Source organism: Pipistrellus hanaki (genome assembly GCF_964339955.1).
Source record: "Pipistrellus hanaki genome assembly, chromosome: 15".
NCBI lineage: Eukaryota > Metazoa > Chordata > Mammalia > Chiroptera > Vespertilionidae > Pipistrellus > Pipistrellus hanaki.
The window spans coordinates 28,205,056-28,220,703 of NC_140517.1; the positions used below are offsets into that span (position 1 = coordinate 28,205,056).

Genomic DNA, 15,648 nt, shown 5'->3' on the forward strand with positions numbered 1-15,648 from the left:
TGTTCAATATCTTGATATAATTGTTAAATATGAAATATTTAACAAAATATGGTTTTAGCCTTCAAGGAACTTTCTAAAAACTGAATGCTTGAGTCACATGTACGTATGTGAGCACACCTCAGGATGTCGGCCCTAAAACTCCAAGGTTTTCAGGGACATTCAATTTGGTCAAATGAAACCAAGGATCCTGATTTAATGTATGATTTTGATTTAATATGGAACCCTAGCACTATTCCGTTTCATCACAGCATGCCCACTTAATAAGCCTTAGCCCTTTCCTTTACTGGTCATTAATCCCCTAAAACAGCCAGAAACAATGGCCATGCCTGGACTAAGGGTCACAAGGTATGGGTTTCCATTAAGCTAAAGATAATATCACAGCCTGTGTTATGTTTCAGCTCGAGTTCTAAAGCACAGTGATCTCTGGCCATGTCCCCATGAAACCATATGAGAGACTCAAGGCTGGCCTCAAGACTTAAAATTATTATTTACCTCACTCTTTTTTAAAATGTATTTATTGATTTGAGAGAGAAAGAAAGATCTATTTGATGTTCCACTTATTTATGCATTTATTGGTTGCTTCTTGTATGTGCCCTGACCGGAGATCAAACACACCACTTTGGCATATTGGGAGGACATTCTAACCAACTGAGCTACCCAAACAGGGCCCCTTACCTCATGATAACTTGTGATTTTGCTCTATACAACACCTTGTCCATAAACCTTCAAGTTCAGGCTTTTGAGCATTAGCTTTCCCTTCTCCTGGGTGGCACCAATTATAATAAAACTAGAGGCCCAGTGCACAAAATTTGTGCACGGAGGTAGGAATGGGTCCCTCAACCCAGCCTGCATCCTCTCACAATTTGGAACCCGCTGGGGGATGTCAGATTGCCGGTTTAGGTCAGATTGGGCCTAAACTGGAAGTTGGACATTCCTCTCACAATCCGGGATTGCTGGCTCCCAGTTGCTCGCCTGCCTCTGCCTGATTGCCCCTAACTGCTCCTGCCTGCCAGCCTGATCACTCCTAACCACTCCACTGTCAGCCTGATCGATGCCTAACTGCTCCCCAGCTGGCCTGATTGTCCCCAACTGCCCTCCCCTGCAGGCTTGGTCCCCCCCAACTGCTCTCCTCTGTTGGCCTGATCCCTCCTAACTGCCCTCCCTGCTGGCCTGATTGCCCACAACTGCCCTCCCCTGTTGTTCTGGTCCCCCCAACTGCCCTCCCCTACAAACCTGGTCTCTCCCAACTGCCCTCCCTGCTTGCCTGATCACCCACAACTGCCCTCACCTGCAGACCTGATATCCCCCAGCTGCCCTCACCTGCAGGCCTGGTCTTCCCCAACTGTTCTCCCCTGAAGGCCTGGTTCCCCCAACTGCCCTCCCTTGCTGGCCTGGTCTTTCCCAACTATCCTCCTCTGCTGGCCTGGTCACCCCCAACTACCCACAACTTCCCTCCCCTGCCAGCCATCTTGTGGCGGCTATCTGGGTCCACATGGGGGTGGCCATCTTGTGTCTTGAAGTGATGGTCAATTTACGTATTAATCTTTTATTAGATAGGATAGCCAATTTTTCTCAACTGTAATTCTCAGTGGACAAACTCTTTCTATTCAGTAACATAAATTAAGACCAAAATTTATTATTTTTCTTCCCTTTTCTCATTAAGTTTTTGTTTTATGTCCAGTTATCTAAAGTAAATAATAAATACTTCATCCTATTTGACATCATAGTATGTAATAATAAGATACTTCCTGGGCATCTGTTGAAACTAGTACATAGAAGTATTATAGTATAAAACTTTAAATCCTTCCACTCCATAAAACCATTTAGTTGGTAACAATAAATAGCTATTTCTGGGAAATTGAAAAATAACACAGGCAGCTGACTGAATCAGATAGGCCGAAAGATTGGCCCGGCCCCACATGACCAGCAGAATGATAGCTATTCAGGTCTGTTCTGTTAGTCAGTAAGAAATTAATTTTCCCTGTCATCTCTAATCTTGAAAGCAAAGATAGGAGGCTCAACGTCATTCACTCTCTCCCCTTTCAGACAAATAACGCCAGAACAGGCGCACATCCTTCTGTGCTGCACACAGACCAGGCTGTGGGGATGTTCTGTGGAGGAAACTCGGCTGGATGCTGAGAGATGCTCTCTCTTTCCAACATGTCCTGGCTACCAGGAACAAGTGAAGTGCTAGCCTCCAGCTCAGCAGCAGCAGAGGCTGTTGGCTTAACTCTTCCATGTGTGGAAAGGGGAGGGTTCAATATCGGGGTACAGGAAGGGAAAAAAAGAAGGGTTACTTGGGCTCATGCTTGTGCTTCAGCCTCTTGTTCTATATTGTTCTTCACTGGAAAAGAAAAATCAGTAAAACAAAAGGAAAAATGCCACTGTCATTTTGTTTATAAATTTTGGTTTTAATGAAAGTGGAAGAAATTACTCTTAAACTGGCCCACTTCAAAGTCCAGTTGTATATACTGAGGCTCCGAGGGGCGGGGAAGGACACCTGTGACAGTCTCTGATAGATTTAACCTCTGGCAGCACTTCTGAAGGAAGGGCAAAGACAGAGAAACTGTTGTCTAAAAGTAATTTTATTAATTATTAGGGTGGATATTTCATTATTAGTATAAGTTTAATTTGTCCTCTAGAAGAAAATCTTCAAAACTGCATTACAACCCTGGCCGGTCAGCTCAGTTGTCCCACCAGGTTTGATCTCCAGTCAGACCAACTAGCACCACTTCTTTACTCATTCCACAAACAGATACAGATCCTTGTGTTGTCACCTACAATTGATTTATAAAATATACAGAATAATTAAAGCAACACTGGAGCCTAACAGGAAGCAATCGATGCATTATGGGTAAAGGCTAGATATGTTGTAACATAAACAACTGCATTTCGTGTGTCCGGCACTGCGGAGGCTCCTCCGGTTTGTCCTCAGATGGTCTGTGGGTGTCTTTTATTTTATTTATTTATTTATTTATTTATTTTTAAAATATATTTTATTGATTTTTTTACAGAGAGGAAGAGAGAGGAATAGAGAGTTAGAAACATCAATGAGAGAGAATCATCGATCAGCTGCCTCTTGCACACTCCCTACTGGGGATGTGCCCGCAACCCAGGTACATGCCCTTGACCAGAATCGAACCCGGGATCCTTCAGTCCGCAGACCGACGCTCTACCATTGAGCCAAACCGGTTTCGGCTGTGGGTGTCTTTTAGAAAAGTTATTTTATATGATTTGTCATAGAATTTGTTCTAATAAATCATTCTATCACGTGGCAAAAAAAACCCCAAAAAACAACTGCATTTCAGTAAGGAAACTGTATGCTAAAAAACATGATCTTCTCTATTTTCCATTTCCATTCCAGAAAGAGGGGTACCAGTGTGAAATGACAGAACAAAATCACAGCATTGCCATCACTCACGGGAAAGACAGCTTACCTTCCTGAAGACGCTCCTGGTGGGTGTCCTTGACTTTTTTTTGCTGAATCTCCAACTGCTCTATCAACAACCTGTTTTCCTCTAAAACCAGTTCCGCCTGACTCTGAAGCTGATGCCTACAAGTGATTTATAAAATTAGATACTGCCATTCAGGTGCTCAGTGGTTAGAGGCTGTCGGAGTCTAAAAGAAAGTAATGGATGTTGTAGAAACGAATATCTGGACATGTTTTTGTTTTGTTAATGCTCACCCAAGGATATTTCTTCCATTGATTTTTAGTAGAAGGGAGAATGGGAGGGAGTGGGAAGAGAAACATCAATCGATTGCCTCTTACTGCAGTTGGACATGTTTTAATGCTAAACATGTTATTAATACATTAACCTCACCATATGCATTAAATGGGGAGAAAGGACAGTATGAAGTTTAAATTATAAATTTCTTAGTAAATTTTAAAATGTAAAATTTCTAGTATATATAAAAGTAGTAAGAACAGAACAATTAACTCCCACATATATGCAACACCTAGCTTGAACACTCAGCTGCCAGGTGCGGGGCCTGCACAGACAGATGGGCAGGGCAGGGCAGGGCAGGGCAGGGCAGGGCAGGGCAGGGCTGTGTCAAGTGCTCACTGTGCTAAAGCCCGTGAGCAGAGGAGGCTAAGAAAGAGTGGGACCCAACAGGTTTGGGGTGGGAAAAGCACTGTAGAAAAATACAACATCAGGAAATAAAAAGGAGGACAGTAAATATAGTTCAGGTTTGAAAACCTATTTAGAACTTTTAAAGTAATCTTTAAAATACAAGTTTAGAATAAACTACTAGGGTTTCATTATACCTCATTAATTTCTTAGAAACTCTCCCTTAAAGTATTTTACTGTAAAAAAGAAAACATATTTGGTGATTTAATAAAATTTATTCACATTATCTTTTGTTTTTAACTAGTAAAATATCAAACACAGCACTACTTGCCATTCCTCACTGGTAACAGGACCACTCTTGGTTAACTGTTGGTGCAATTCTTTATTTTCTTTCACCACTTCTTGGGCGCGCATCCTGAACATTCTCATTTCTTCCTGAAATAACATTGATGTAAACAAATACACACATGCACACACACCTATATTTCTTAGTTCTGCTGCTGTTGCTGTGGCTGAAATCAGATGTTAACAGCTTTTTAGCAAGTCTCATAGTAACAGCAGCCTGACACCAGGAGCTGCCCTGGAGCAGCTCAGCCTCGTGAGAAAACGGGAGATAAAAACAATGCTGAGCACAAGGAACCTGAACCTCAGGGTATAATCATTCAAATCCTACTTTCATCACATTTTTCTATAACTGCCAAAAACTTGGCAAAATAAAAAGGTCATAAGAAAAGCGGAGATGCTTGTAAACACTACACTTTTTCCTATGTTTAAAGTCTTTGAAGGATAAAATGGAGCTTTTTAGATAAAAATAAGACCTTTCCAAGACATTAGTGTGGGGGCTGGAGACTCTTCGTTTAGCTCCATTACAACCACAAGAAAGTAAGGGATGTTGTGGAAACGAATATCTGGACATGCTTTTGTTTTGTTAATGCTCACCCAAGGAAATTTCAAATATATACAAAAGTAGTAAGAACAGAACAATTAATCCCCACATATATGCAACACCTAGGCCTGCACACCTGAAACTAATGTAAAATAAGATTGGATGTTGGAGCATCATCCAATACACCAAGGTTTTGTGTTTGTTCCTGGTCAGGCTTATACAAGAAGCAACAATGAATGTATAAATAAGTGGGATATCAAATCAATGTTTTCTCTTTCTCTATGAAATCCGTAACTCTGCTACAGCCCGTACAGCTGCGTCAGTCATTAGCACCAACTCCAGGACTGTCGCTTGTTTTTGACTCCTAAATCCGTGTTTGTGGCACTTAAAGACGTGACTACAGCTAACATCCAATCTTATTTTACATTAGTTTCAGGTGTGCATACACCTGTGCACTCCTGCTGGGCCTCCTCCACCTCAGCTTTCCTCAGCCAGCCCGTGGCCGGCGCTCGTGTCTGGTGCTGTCCTGCAGTGAGAATCCTAGGTGCCAGCCTTTATTCTGGGATGCCTCTACATTTTCTTCTCCCAGTCAACAGATATTTATGCTTATACCTGTTTAACGTAAAACAATGCCGAGTAACTCCGCTACCTCCCACTTGCTGGCAGTCCACTGGCTCTTTTCCGAACAAGGGTCAGGCAAACTAAAGCCCGCAGGCCAGTTGCCTGTTTTGTAAATATAGGTTTTTAAAAAAATATAATTTTTATTGATCTCAGAGAGGAAGGGAGAGGGGAAGAGAGAGAGAGAAACATCAATGAGAGAGAATTATCAATGGGCTGCCTCCTGCATGCCCCCTACTGGGAATCAAACTCTCAACCTGTTTCATAGGTCATGACCAGCTGGTTCATAGGTCAATGCTCAACCACTAAGCCATGCCAGCCCAGCTGTAAATGAAGTTTTATTGAGTTGCAGACATGCCCACTTGTTTGGTGTCTATGGCTGCTTTCATGGTACAACACCAGAGCTGAATAGTTGTAAAACACAGACTGCATGGTTTGCAAAGTCTAAATTATTTACCAAATGGCCCTTTACAGAAAATGTTTCCCAGGGTGTTTTTTTTTAAGTTACTGATTTCACAGAGAAAGAGAAAACATTGATTTGATGTCCTGTTTATTTATACATTCATTGTTGCTTCTTGTATAAGCCTGACCAGGAACAAACACAAAATCTTGGTGTATTGGATGATGCTCCAACCAAGTTTCCTGGCCACAGCTCCTGACCCCTTTTAGAAAGAACACTGAATTAATAATTTTATTAATTATTAGGGTGGATATTTCAATATTAGTATAAGTTTAATTTGTCCTCTAGAAGAAAATTTTCAAAACTGCATTACAACCCTGGCCGGTCAGCTCAGTTGTCCCACCAGGTTTGATCTCCAGTCAGAGCACATACAAGAATCAACCAATGAATGCATACATAAGTGGAACGGCAAAAATCAATGTTCTCTCTCTCCCCCCCACCTTCCTCTAAAATCAATAAATATTTTAAAAAATAATTTTTAAACTACATTACATGGGCCATGGACATGGGACAGTGTAATAAGGCTCGGGGACTCTTAAGAGACCCTTCCAGGGGGGATCCCAGGAAAACCAACACTTCTCCCCCTGGACCCTTCCGCTTCCAGAGCTCTCTTTGGCCACTTCAATGCGGGAACAGAGGTACGCAGCCTGGAAAGGCATGGGCATATCCGCAACACCCAGAGCCTTGGTCTCCTGTGCAGTTCCAATGAGCTCCTCTTCCAGAAGCCATTCCCCAAACAACAGAGGTGATCAAGGCAGAAAAGAATGAAAACCTCACTTTCTCACTGTTTTCAACTGCTCAATGATTGGAATTCCCTGAGGTCGGCTCTTCACTGAATTAAGAAGTCCCCGAAAAACACCCCTGGCCTGCTCCCTTCCCCAGTCTGCCCAAATGTCCCTCCCAACAGTGGTGTTTGCAGCTGCAGACAATCAGGAAAGAAGTGCCTTGCACTGCCGCCTTCTCTGCACCCGGAGAGCCCAGCCCATGTGGGGTGCCTGTCTGGGAACTTCCAGTGCACACCACCTTGTCCTCCATAACTCCATCTAACCCTGCCCACCCTCCTGCTCCACCAGTCACTCCCAACCTGCCTCCCCTCTTCCTTCTTTCCCTTCCTCCCGTCCTGCTTCAGTCCTTCCTTCCTTCCTCCTTTCCTTTAACAAAATTTGAGTATCTATTAGATGTTTGCATAGACCAGTTTAAAATGGTCTTATTTTTTAATAAACCTTGTCTCTTCTGACATCTGCCAACCTACCTGAAGGGTGGAAATGAGCTCGTCTTTTTCCTTCATTCGGTCTTCGTAAGCCAGCAATAAGGGCGACAGGTACTTTGTGTCCACCTGAAGATAACGGATGGTAAAGAAGGTTAATAGATTTCTTACATCTAAACACAATCAGCAATTTTTTTAAAAAGATAAAATACACTTAATTTGGAATAGATTTGAATAGCTATTCAAATACAGCCCAGAAAATATGGGCCTGAAATTAAATAAATTTTACTTACCAACCAGGGTGGAATAGGGCCCTTTGATGGTAGGCCTTCAATATTTATACTCTAAGAACAAAACACATTTTGAAGACAAATTAAACTATACTTCTGAAATTTTAAGCCTCAAGATATTCTTAGTTAACTATGCATCAGCAATCTGTGCATCTATTTGTGTAGAAAAATGTTCTTTTGGAATGTTTGAGAGTAATTTGAGATAAAATGCCTCCTTTCCTCTAATACTTCAGGGTGTATTTTCTAAAAAGAAAAACCTTCACTTAGTCAACCACACTGCCATCATAAAAATCAAGAACTCAACAGCAATATACTATATTCTAATCTAAAGAATGTATTCAACTTGCACCTATTTTCTATGAGTTCAACTTTTTTTTTTTTTTTAAATATCATAAAGTATTTTAGGAAGTATAACTGTTCAGTTTCTTATGATCCTTAGTATGCTCTGATACTGGGTACATAAATATTTACAATTACCATATTCTCTTGATGAATTGACTCCTTTACCATTATGTAATCACCTTCTTTGTCTCTTTTACCGTTTTGATTTAAACTCTATTTTGTCTGATATAAGCATAGTTACCCCTTCTTTCTTTAGGCTTCCCTTTAAGTTAAATGTATGTTTCTATCCCTTCGCTTTCAGTCTAAGTCTGTCCTTACAGCTGAAGTGAGTCTATTGTAGGCAGCATATAGTTGGGTCTTTTTTCCGTTTATCCATTCTGCCACTCTATGTCTTTTGATTGTAGGATTTAGTTCTTTCATTTAAATTAATTGTTAAGTATGGCCATTTTAGTTGCCATTTGTTCACTGTTTGCTAGCTGTTTTGTAATTCCTTTCTGCCTGTCTTGCTCTCTTCCTTTGGGATTTGATGCTTTTCTGTAGTGGTATGCTTTGATTCTTCCTTTCTCTTTCTCTTTTGTGTACATCTGTCCTAGACATTTGCTTTGTGATTACCATGAGGCTTGCATAAAACATTTTTTTAACATTTTAAGCTATTAACAACTTAACTTTGAGCTTCTAATCCGCTTGCATCTACATGCTCACCACAGTTCTCCTCACTGGGTCACTGGTGGGTCTCGTACACACTAAACACAAAGCTCTGTATTTTTTCACCGCCCCACATTGTTTTTGATATAACTTATGCCTTTTTATATTGTTTATCCATTAACATATTATTGTATAGTTATTTTGGATACCTTTGTCTTTAATCTTTATACTAAAGGTATGATTTCCCACCATCATTACAATATTAGAGTATATTGAATTTAACTATATATTTACCTTCACCAGTGAGTTTTATACTTTTGTGTGATTTTGTTACTAATTAGTACCTATTCTTTTCAGCTTAAAGAACTCAATTTTTTTTAAAACATATTTTTTTGTTGATTTCAAAGAGGAAGAGAGGGAACATAGAAACATCAATAAGAGAGAATCATTGATTGGCTGCTCAGGGGATGGAGCCCACAACGTGTGCATATGCCCTGTCAGGGAATCGAACTGTGACCTCCTGGTTCATAGGTCAATGCTCAAATATTAAGCAACAGTGGATGGGCATTGAAGAATTCCTTTTAATATTTCTTGAAAAGCTGATCAGCTGGTGATGAACTCCTTTGATTTTTGTTTGTCTGAAAAACTCTTTATCTCAGTTCTGAAGGACAACTTTTCCAGGTAGACTAATATGAGTTGGCAGAATTTTTTCTTTCAGCACTTTGAATAGATCATCCTACTCCACTGTGGCCTGCAGTTTCTGCTGAAAAATCCACTTATAGTCTTATGGAGATTCCCTTGTATGTGAAGAACGTCCTCTCTTGCTATTTTTAAGATTCTCTCTTGGAGACTCACTGACTCCAAGTGGGAGACGGCCATTTTTACCTTTTGACAATTTAAGATAAGTGTTGCTTAGCAGTTGAGCATTGACCTATGAACCAGGAGGTCTCAGTTCGATTCCCTGTCAGGGCATATGCACAGGTTGCGGGCTCCATCCCCTGTAAGGGGTGTGCAGGAGCAGCCAATCAATGATTCTCTCTTATTGATGTTCCTATGTTCCCTCTCTCTTCCTCTTTGAAATCAATAAAAAAAATATATGTTTTTTAAAAATGGAGTTCTTCAAGCTGAAAAAAATAGGTACTAATTAGTAACAAAATCATGCAAGTATAAAACTCACTGGTAAGGGTAAATATATAGTTAAATTCATAATACTCCAATATTGTAATGATGGTGGGTAAATCATACCTCTAGTATAAAGGTTAAAGATAATGTGTTTTGGTGTGGGTCTCTTTATTTATTTTTTTGTTAATCCTCACCCAAGGATATTTTTTCATTGATTTTTCAGGGAGAGTGGACCCACTGTGTCCCAACGAGGGGACTGCAGTCAGCATCTGGACGCAGGATGATTAGAAGTCAGACCCTCAGGCAGCAGTCAGGGAAGTATGCAGTTATACCTCTTTCAGGGAAAAAGTGGGAGATGGCCATATTTGCTTGTTCCCTTTGTGCTGAGTTGGAGTGTACAGCTTTGGAGTTTGGGGGTGTGCTCCTGAGCCCATTTAAAAACTGTTTCTTGTTTTCTATAAACCTGTGTGGGACTCATGAATGCAAGTCCCACTGACTAGAGTTAGGTGATTTAGGGTCTGTATAAACTAGTCTGTCTTCTTTTGAGAATTAGTGCACTGATAAATTATAGTTCTAACTTGAGGAACAAGACTTAGAATGGAGCCCTAGCTGATCTGGCTCAGTGAATAGAGTGTTGGCCTGTAGAATGAAGGGCCCTGGGTTCGATTCTGGTCAAGGACTCATGCCCAGGTTGCGGGTTCGATCCCCAGTGGGGGCATACAGGATTCTCTCTCATCATTGATGTTTCTATCTCTCTCTCCCTCTCCCTTCCTCTCTGAAATCAATAAAGAAATATATATATATATATATATATATATATATATATATATATATATATAAAAAGAGGGAAGAGGGAAGAGGTTGAGGGGAGAAGGAAATAGGAAGGTCCCTAGACATGCTGTGCTTTGTATATGTATTTTTATGCCAAATTGTAATAAATATGAATTCCTCAATTCAACTTGAAAGGCTAAAAAAAATCTGAATTCTGGAAAGCCACATCCATTGGTTGATTTTTCTTAATTGGAAACATTACCTCTTCCTTTGATAAATGCCTGAATTTTGTTTGATATCTGCTTAGTTCTACATTCAAACGATGGACTGTCATTTTCAAACCATCATTTTCATCCACCAGTTCTTGAGCTTGTTTTCTTAGGTAAAGTAATTCAGGTTCAGCAACTACTGGAAAAAATTAATATTATTCTCTAAGAATGTGTATCAAATAGATTAAGATTTTATATAAATTGCTAACCATCTGCCCCTTTTTCCCTTTTGGGCTCACAGAGGCAGTGAATTACAAATATATAGGTTCAAATGAATAAAAGTTTCTAAGTTTTTTAACACTAAATAGTCAACATTTTGGAAGTTTATGGAAATTTTTACATGTACAACTAATTAAGGCACATGTGTCAAACACAAGGCCCGCGGGCCAAATCCAGCCCGCCAGGCCTTGCAATGTGGCCCGCACCGCGCTGTCATCACTGCACTCCGCTGTCAGTTTATGACATTGTCAGTTTATAACTGTTCAGTAAACCATTCGGCCCGCGATTTAGGCTGGATTTTAGATTTTGGCCCCTTCTCTGATTGAGTTTGACACCCCTAAATTAAGGTAAAATAAAAACTTTAGATTGAAAAGAAAAAGTCATTGTTTCCAATGATATATAAATATTTGTTTTCAAATCATAGAGTATAAATGGAAAATTTATTAAAATAACTTTCTTAAATATTAGAAAACATAATAGAAAATAGATCTCAAAAAGAAATAACATAAATAATGTAAAGTATCTAGAAATAAGTGTGACTAAGATAAGAAATAAACAAGCTCTATATGAAGAAAATGATATAATCTTTCTTCAGGCAATAATATTAGCCTTATATTAATAGATAGATGTATAGAGACAAGATCAGTGAATATTTGTATAACCTGAGTGGTAAAAAGGACTTGACACCCAGGGCATAAGCCATAAAAGAAAAATATCATTTAGATTTAAATTATCAACAAACTGAAAAAATATTGCATACATGGCAAAGGCTAACATCCTTAATACTCAAAATAAAACAATGAGAAAAAGCCAGATACCTCAATGTAAAGTCAGAAAATTTAGCCCTGGCCATTGTGGCTCAGTTGCTTGGAGTACGATCCAATGTAACAAAAGGTTGCAATCAGGGCACATACCAAGGCTGTGAGTTTGATACCCAGTCAGGGTGTGTAAGAGAGACAACCAATTGATGTTTCTCTCTCTCTCTCAAATCAATAAAAACATATCCTCAGGTGAAAATAAAAAAAAAACAAAAAGTAACATACCAATGTTAATTTCTTAGCATAGACTATTGTTAAGAGGTTGACATTAGAAACCTGAATAAAGAATATAATGCAGCCCTGGCCAGGCTGGATTACTAGTAGGGGACGTGCATGAGGCAACCAATAGATGTTTATGTTTTTTATATTTTATTTATCTTTTTTTTGTTACTGCTGATCTTCACCTGAGGATATTTTTTCATTGATTTTTAGAGTGGAAGGGAGCGGGGGAAGCCACATCCATTGGTTGCCTATTGCACGTGTCCCGACCAGGACTGGGGACTGAACCTGCAACCCAAGTATGTGCCCTTGACCAGAATCAAACTGGGATCCTCAGACTGCAGGGCAACACACTATTCACTGAGCAAAACCGGCTAGGTCTCAATTTTATGTTTTGATCTCTCCCTCTTCCCTCCTCTTTCTCTAAAATAAATAAAAACATGTTTGTTAAAGTGGAAAAATTTATAAAAGAAAAAGAAAATGATATGCAAAGATATGCAAAAAATATCCAAGCTCACTGATAATAAGACAAATACAATTTAAAACGGATTACTTTTTTTTGCCTATCAAGTAAGCAAGAAAAATATAATCCTCATCGTTGGTAAATATGTGGTGAAAATACACTTTTATATGCTGTTCAATGAGATAAAAACTGATATGAAATATATGTAAATAGAATTTCTTTAGCATAACAATAATAACGATATAGCAGATAAAGTCAAATTTCAACAGATATACGGATATTCACGAAAGAATATTATAACAAAATATCAACATTGAAATCAATAAATATTACAACCTAAAATATTAACTCTCAAAATAAGAAAAAGAGTTAAGTGCTGTTTGTTTCTTTAATTAAAAAACTGTAGTTGTCCCCACCTTCCTTAGGGGATGCTTTCTCAGCCTCTTTCAGCTTTCCATTCTCTTTTACTATTCTCTTAAATTTTAATTGTAGTTCTTTCATTGCTTGTTTTACTATGTTAAGTTCAAGAGTAAGGGTTTGGTTTGTTGTGTTCAGAAGCAAATTTTCTTCTTTTAATTCCTCAAACATTTCTTTGGTTATTTTTATACATCGTTGAAGGGTTTTACTAGTTATATCTGAAAAGGTATAAGGAAAACATTTTAATATAGTGACATGTACAATTTTACATCAAAATTACATGAGACTTCATTTGAAAAACCATGTTAGCAACTACTTTGTGTCAGGCCTCACGTTATCCCATTTGTTCCTGGGAAAGAGGATGGCAGCACAAGAAAGAATGAGTGGTCTGATGAGACTACAGTGGATGATAGAAGAGAGGTGACAGAGGGGGAAGCAGGAATCAGGGGAGGCGCTTGCATATCATAATATGCAGAGTGGAGGCCACCAGGAACCAGGAGGGCTTTAGGCAGCGGTGTGAAAAGAGGTTTTACTCTCAGATGAATCCCTCAGGGCAGCTGTAAAGAAAGGGAAGGGATGAGGCCCAGCCAGAAAAGCTCTGAGGCAGCACTACAAAGGGAACAGAGAAGGGATCTATGAGAGAAAGACTCAGGGGCTGAAGCCCCACAGGACTCAATGGGGAGGGGAAAATCAAGATCTGCTGCTGGGAAGACACTTAGCCAGACAAGGAAACAATTGGAGCAAGAGAAGCTAAGCTCAGTTTGGGACACAGGCCCCAAGCTCGGAGGGCAGCCTCAGCTGACAGAGGGGAGCCACCAGGATGTGGGCAGTACCTGATAGCAGCATGGAGAGAAGAAAACCAGAGATCACAAAGGATTTTAAGAAAGATGGGAAAGCCCTAGCAGGTTTGGCTCAGTGGACAGAGAGATAGCCTGTGGAGTGAGGGGTCCCAAGCTCGATTTCGGTCAAGGGCACATGCCCAGGTTGTGGGCTCAATCTCCAATAGGGGACATGCAGGAGGCAGCAATATCTGAAATCACTAAAACTATATTAAAAAGAAAAAGGAAAGATGGGAAGAAAACAGAGATATGTTCCATGGAGAGAGATGCTCACAGAGCTCAAAAAAGGTGAAAACTACAATGGGCTCCCTGGCCAGGGCACACCTCCAAATGGAGGTGGAAAAGAAGCAGAGCTTCTGTGGATAGACAAGGGGGGAGGGGGCGGCTGGTGGCTCCAGACAGTAGATTCAGCACAAACCCCAGGGGACAGGCAAAAGCTAGGGAGGGGACTGGTGACTCTAGATAACACCTTCTGACCCTGAACCGCACATATCCAGTCCTTAAAACATGAAAGGAAAGGCTAAGAAATGAGTAACTCCACAGCTACACTGAGAACAAGAGGGGAACCATGAGGAATCCCAGGAAGAAAACAATTGAGAACAGGTTGAAGACAAGAGCTGCAGCCTAAAATATGTCAGGTGACGTCAGCTACAAAAGGTGGGGATGCCTCACCCTGGCAGATAATACAACCTAAATGGCCTAGAAAGATGTCCAGTTAGAGCACCAGATGCGGCTCAAATCCTTTGGGCAGGGCAGGCCCGAAGGGGTGTAGAATCCCATAAGGAAGAGGGACCCCTAAGACCCCTGACTGGCCCGTCAGTCGCTGGAGACAGGCTGTACAACTGGCAGCCTTGCTGGTTTCCCCATCTGAGCAGCCTGCAGTAAGCAAATACAGCGTCTCTAGGCAAACCAACAGGGCCTCTCAAGGACCAAGGTGGGCACACCACCAAGAACCAGCAGTGTCAGAGCCAAGAGACACACCCAAGTCAAATTATAGAGGAGAGAGTGGCTGGCACAAAAAAAGATAAGATTTTGAAATAAGTATATTTAACACATTCAAAGAGATGCTTGTGGATATTTCATAGAAATCATATAAGCCAACATTTTGAGTAATATATAAATTCAAAGGATGGGCTAAGTGGCAGAATATATACAAAGACGAATGAGCCTGTGGGCTAGAAGTTCGAGCCCCAGCAAACTCCTTACAGCAACACCAAAACCACCAACATAGAATGGGTGAAAGTCAAGTCAACACTAAGAAAGAATGGAGGATAGGCTGAAAAGTCTTGATAACCAATATAGTTTTTGGATAGTGATGTGAAGCATAACAGGCAAACTATAAAATTCACTTTGAAAGCTCCGGAAGTTCCACAAACATTATAGGGGAGAGTGCCCCAGAAAACATCTCTAGACCTCACACTGCCTCCAGCCCCAGAGCAGGACCCTTATTTGCATATGCCTCCCTCCCAGCATTTAAGCACATCCCACAGGTTCTTCCACCCACCCCCCACCCCCACCCCCGGATCAGAGCACAGCACCTGAGGACATGCTTCCACTATAAGCTTTTCAATCATAATCAAATTCAAAAGGCAAATACCTGGGGAGGGTGGAGGTTTTCCACATACTGGTATTTTTTCATCCTAAGGGGGAAAAAGTCATGAGCCTAATAAATTGAGTGTTAGCATCTTCTGTTCAAACTTTCTGCCTTTTTGCCTGTAAGTTCAGTCAGTCACTATGTCTTTATATGTAGGTCCCAGGAGTGATGGGCCATCAGTTCACATTCTTAAAGCATGTGACATGGCTGCAGGTGCTGAGCAGAGAGATGTGCGAAGCAAACTCCAGCCAGGACTTTCTCCTTGTGACATGCAAGAAGACCCCATAAACTGCAGAGAAGCATGTTTTTCAGAGTGCTGAGAAAAGAATATAAGATCTTGCTTTTCAACACAAAACTTTGAGGAAAGGGAAAACTTTAACTTTTGTTAATTTTTCCATT

At 40.4% G+C, this 15,648-nt stretch overlaps 1 protein-coding gene across 3 annotated transcripts in view; it reads right to left on the bottom strand.

Annotated features, from left to right (window-relative positions):
• The window catches only part of CEP89 (centrosomal protein 89), a 67,491-nt gene that overhangs the window by 24,568 nt on the left and 27,275 nt on the right, over positions 1-15,648 (bottom strand). For 2 of the 3 annotated variants that reach the window (XM_084905699.1, XM_084905701.1), the window contains exons 7-13: positions 15,253-15,295; positions 12,816-13,034; positions 10,674-10,819; positions 7,535-7,585; positions 7,287-7,370; positions 4,402-4,505; positions 3,438-3,553 (exon numbers count right to left, since the gene is read on the bottom strand). In XM_084905699.1, coding sequence (XP_084761825.1) covers positions 3,438-3,553; positions 4,402-4,505; positions 7,287-7,370; positions 7,535-7,585; positions 10,674-10,819; positions 12,816-13,034; positions 15,253-15,295 — 763 coding nt within the window. The remainder of the gene's footprint in view (positions 1-3,437; positions 3,554-4,401; positions 4,506-7,286; positions 7,371-7,534; positions 7,586-10,673; positions 10,820-12,815; positions 13,035-15,252; positions 15,296-15,648) is intronic. The other variant, XM_084905700.1, reaches the window with a different exon arrangement.